The sequence below is a fragment of the Pieris rapae genome, chromosome 1 (genome assembly GCF_905147795.1).
Source record: "Pieris rapae chromosome 1, ilPieRapa1.1, whole genome shotgun sequence".
In the NCBI taxonomy this organism is placed as follows: Eukaryota; Metazoa; Arthropoda; class Insecta; order Lepidoptera; family Pieridae; genus Pieris; species Pieris rapae.
The window spans coordinates 7,296,393-7,301,805 of record NC_059509.1 but is presented as its reverse complement, the minus strand read 5'-3'; the positions used below and the strand labels follow the sequence as shown (position 1 = coordinate 7,301,805).

The 5,413-nt window shown below is 32.6% G+C and overlaps 1 protein-coding gene across 1 annotated transcript; it reads left to right on the top strand.

Moving 5' to 3' along the window:
- Positions 1-2,527: 2,527 nt before the first annotated feature.
- On the top strand, positions 2,528-4,984 carry LOC110994417 (extensin-1-like). The gene is made up of 5 exons (XM_022261039.2): positions 2,528-2,723; positions 3,347-3,478; positions 4,040-4,256; positions 4,555-4,744; positions 4,859-4,984. Exons 1-5 carry the CDS (start codon positions 2,597-2,599, stop codon positions 4,982-4,984), a joined length of 792 nt encoding a protein of 263 aa, XP_022116731.1. The 5' UTR covers positions 2,528-2,596.
- The last annotated feature ends 429 nt before the right edge of the window (positions 4,985-5,413 follow it).

Here is a 5,413-nt window from a genome sequence, read left to right as displayed (position 1 = left end):
ACTAATTAGGAGTTCTAATACTAAAATTTAATTATTAAAACCTTTATATATATAAATCTTTATATAAAGGTATATCTATATGAAATTTATCGACTTATATTTATTATAATAAATAAAAAAGTGATTCTCTGGCGATCTCCCTGAGAATAAATCTGGGTTGAGAATTTTTTTGTTTTTTTGGAATTGTATTATGATTAGTATTAAGGAAAAAACAAAACATTACTTATATAATGATTTAGCTTAAGTTAATTTTATATAATAGTCTCCATTATACGAAATGGTTATTCAAAATTACTTACTTTAGGCCGGCAACGCACTCGCGAGCCCTCAAGGACTGAGAGTGTCCATAGGCGGCGGTACCACTTAAAATCAGGTGAGCCTCCTGCCCGTTTGCTCCCTGTTCTATTAAAAAAAAAACTTAACTGCATTTAGATGCCTTTACAATGGCGACTTAGGTTAGCCTAAGTCGCCATTGTAAAGGTATATTTTACGTTGAAAATCATCGCGTAAACTTCTTGGCTTAGCTAAGCATTTTAAATACTGTCCGTGCACCAAACGCATAGTGGGATTAAAGTGGAAAATGACGCATATTTATAATAGAATTTATTAAAAGCTCAGGATTTACGTGTCCCCGTTGTATGGCTTGAATAATGAATGCCGCACGAACTGGCAATATTGCCCGCTTTTTAATTTTCCATTACGTACATGAATAAGTGAAACAAGACATTCTGAACGTACAAAACTGTAATTAACTTGACCTAAGATATTCATAACGTGTCTAATTTAGCGAGTTTTTTTTTAGAATGGAATTTTCTAAAAGGAGCATTAGGAATAATAATAATAATAGATTCTACAATTTTTTTTTTAAAGTGGTAATATTTTAACATGATAATAGGAACGTGCTCAATAGATATTATCTGTGGTCTAAAGCAGCGAGCGATGACAAGATAACATTCTTATCTTATTTTGTTAACGTTAATACCTACTATAACCATAATTGTCTATTCTCTATTATTTATTATCTTTTGTCGATCCGAAGTGGTGGAGGCTTGATGACCTGTAACACAGGTGCACAACATTTAGCAGACATCAGTCTCACATAAACACTAACTATCCCTCAAAAAAAGAATGACAATTATTTACATACATTAATAAATAGTTGTAACTTATCATGTATGAAGTTTTGTGAGAAAATAAATAAAGATTATTATTTATTATTTTATTTATTTGTAAACCTGTGTTAGCAAACTCAAACAATAACAAAACGTCACACAATTCCGCATTAAGATGGACTCTGATTTGGAATCTAATCCTACAATAAAAGGACAGCGTCAATCGTTATTATGTTTGTTTCTAAGTAATTAGGATGAACATGGTTCAAGCTACGAAGCGTCTACGAAAGTGAATTATTAAGTATACCGTGACGCCTATCAAAGTTAAGATAGGGCAATAAATAATATATACAATGTTTTATATTGATAACTGATTGGAAAACTTAACCTTTTCTTAATAATTTTATAATCCTAACAAATGTTAAAATCGGTGTTATTAAATAATTATATACATATGAATTATATACTTTTTAATATAAATTATATTTAATCAACCCTTTATTGTATGTGTGAATGTAATTATTTGTTGTTTTAACATATAGGAAGTCCCTCGATTTTTTATAAATACCACGTTATGGAAAATATTGTTTTTAAGTCTTTCACATTTATTTTTGTTAGTTTATTGGGAAAATTGCATTAATTCTATGCTACTATCGATTTAATTAGAAAATAATTTTTTTTTTTGTTAAAAGAAAAGTACCAGAAGAAGTTTATTGGAATTTAGAAATTCGGAAAAACTTACTGAAATTTCCTTAATTCTCACTCATTCGCAACAAACTTTTAATTACGACTTTAAAACAACCTTAATGCATAATAGCGTACACACAGATGAAAAATTATGGCTCACCTCGGCCGGAAGTCATTCCTTCGTCGCACGTCGTTCCGGTGCGACGATATCCGGTGAAGCTCAATTTCCTGTTCCCTAGAATTTCTTTTTTATTTGCTTGATTCATTTATTCCTTGTCTTTTATGTCATGTTTTATCTGAGTATGTGCGCTTCAGCACTTTTGATTACGCCCAAACGTGTGCCTAAAATCCCCTTTCCTTTAGCTTCAGCTCGAACTTTTAGCCTAATTAAATTTTCTGCAGGGTAAAATTTTTATTAAGTAAATTATTTGTAAATTGACTTTACCCATATATCATTTTGAGTGTAAATGTGGGAATGAAAAATCAAGAAAAGATTGTGATATGAAAATATTTCATTGAAGAACATCACGTCTGCAACACTCCACCACATTCTCACTTTAACGATTGACAACTTAATATATAATTTGATATTAACATACATGTTTCGAAATTATTTCTACACAAATATAATTTTATCATATATATCCTTTATGAAATTAATTATCGTCGAAGAAGAAAAATCTGAGCCCTCGAACAAACGTCAGTTGTATGTGTCATAATGTCTAATGAAAATAATATTTTACGTTTACGTTTTACTAAGTATTTATAAAATAATCGTTTGATATTACTTATTTACAATGCCGTGGGGTTGGGAATGTAGGGCGCGGTTTGTTAAGCAATCGCCTAGTAAACCAACTGAGCGGAGGGGAAAGCCAGATCTGAAGACCCCTGGGCCTCAACAATATGAAACACCTCCAATATTCTGTAATATGACTATTATTAATTCTACCTAGGTTTTGATATTAGCGAAGAGTTTGCGTGATGCTATTTTAGTTAATCAAAATCAAATGGTAGCGCGTATAAGCTGTAGCTAGAATAGCTTTAATATATAACTTATTTGAAGCCTAAAGTTGGCAAGTGCTTCAAGGGTCACAATAAACTTAGTGAGCTGTCATTTACAACTGCGTATCGTACATGTTTTTTGGATTAATGTATTCTCATGATCTTAAGGTTATATGGCTGCTTAGTTTTCTAAAATTTATTTTAAGATGATAATTTTACTTTCAGCGTGGTGGTTAATCGGACTAATATGATTAATTTTTAATTAAACATCAACACTCTCAAACTTTAATGACGCAATAGTCACAACAAAGCAGTAATTTAGCGCATTTGCGGCTAAAGTCTCTAATCACAGATTCTATATCCATTAGAGGAAAAGGCAATATATCTTACCTTTCACCCTCCCTTCATTGTTGTCTTGAATTTATCTTTATTGTGTGTTTTGTACAAATTTATTCTTATGTCAATAATTCTTTAAATTTAAGCCTAGTCGTAATCTTTCAAACTAATAACTAATTCCTAAGAAACACTGAAGTTCAAGTTTGTAGGTGGCAAGGGCTACTCGAGAATACAGCGTGCTCCGGCGTATACTTTCGGTCACAAGACACCCGTTAACTTTAACAAACAGATTCTTACAGCAAAAGCGCCAGTTTTAGATATCTCGGGACATAGTAAAAAAGGTATTTTGATTCATAGAACTTTGGTAGATAAAGTGTATATGAATATTACGAACCTCGCTTATAATAAAATTAAGTCAGTCCACATTGAAGCGCATACCCTACCGCGGCGCGACTGCTTGGTGCATAAGGGTTATAATATATATAGTCCCAATTGTGCATACCCACTAAAACCCCAAGGCGGCATCAATAATCGCCTTATGCGGGATAGGGTAACAGCAAGTGGTTCATATTTCACTCTATCTCTACTACAATACTTAGTAATCAATTTATGTGGTTATAGAAAAATGAATGAAGATTTTTACAGATACCGTAAAAGCTATTATGATCCGCATCTTTGTGCTTCAGCGATTTATTATTAAGTTATTTTTTGGTAGCTATAATTGGGAGTCGGGAAAGCAATTTAATACCGATAGAGGGTAGGATTGTAACAAAGACGCACCAAAAATATCTTTAAAAGATTGGGCCGGGATGTAACTTGAAGGCGTAACTACAATTTGCTAAAATTAAAACAAAACAAGCATTTAGTATAATTTCAATAAATTATTAAAGCAACTGTTCCAGGACCGTATAGGATACCTCTCGGCGTAGTTTCACCCAAATTAGATCCAATAGAGTCTAAAGGCAAAACACCAGGCCCTGACAGATATTTTCCAAAAAGCCGAGTGGTTTTTAAAAGACCTCCAGTGTACTCTATGCGCCCCGCCGCAAAGCCTCCATACCAACCTTGGGACATGTGGACCCCTCCCCCAAATATGTATTTGCCAGCTATACATTTCAAGTAACTAAAGTCATAATTACTATTCAGATGTACTAACAATTATATATAATAACAGGATGCGCAATACTTCCGACTTAAATGTGTTCAGGCGTAGTTTCACTTTTTAGGTTCAATGAACCTTATCTCACATTAAATCTTCTAATAACAGATTTATTTTATTTAATGCTTACAAAATGTGATACTCAAATAATAGACTAGCCTCGTATAAGTATTTAACGTTTCGATCTCTTAAATATGCCAATTAATGCTAATTATAAATTGCGTAATGTATAAAATTATTTAATTCTTTGTCGTATAGGAAGCCACCCGCGTATACACTTGGATATGCAGTACGACAACTAACAGCACAAAATCTTCCCGGTCCCGGAGAACACGATCCCAACTTTGACTTTGTGAAGCGGCGAAAGCCCGCATTTTCCTTTGGTGCGCCTTTCAAAAGCACACCGCCCAAAAAGACGCCTCCGCCAAACACTTATTGCGAGAAAAAGGTTATTAAATCTAATGTTAATTTCATAGCGCAGATGTTTTGTATAAAGAGATATTATTTTAACCAATCGAAATTAATAAATATAGTACTAAGTATATCAATGTGAATATTACAGTTTATGTATCCCAAACGTACTATACCAGCGCCATCTTTTGGGATTCGCCACTCACCATACTTGGGGAAGCAAGAAGAATATCTTACGCCATCAAACTTATGTATCGTTGTTAGTGGTGAAGATTAATGTAGTTTTATAGAAATTTTAGTTCTCGCTTTTGATAAATAATTTATTGTTACTTTAGAATTAAATTACTATGTTAGAATATATTAATTCTTTCATTTTTCACTTCCAGATTTCTTACTAAACTAAAATGAAAAAAAAATATTCCTAAACAATAGACATAGATATAATCATAACGTAATAAGAGTAAGTTATGATAAATAATTATGACTTCCCTCAAAGATAGATAATGAAGGCTATTCAATGTCGCGATTCAATGTTAATTCCTACAAGTTGTATTGGAAGTGGGCTAGCTTTCCGATTTGTATGCGACGAATGTGTTTCACCGGCCACCGCGTCCCCAGTGCCACTTAAAAGTTTTCCTTTTTATGCATCCCGTATTGTTGTCAACATTTTCCATTACTCAAAGAGAATGAATACATATGCAAATTT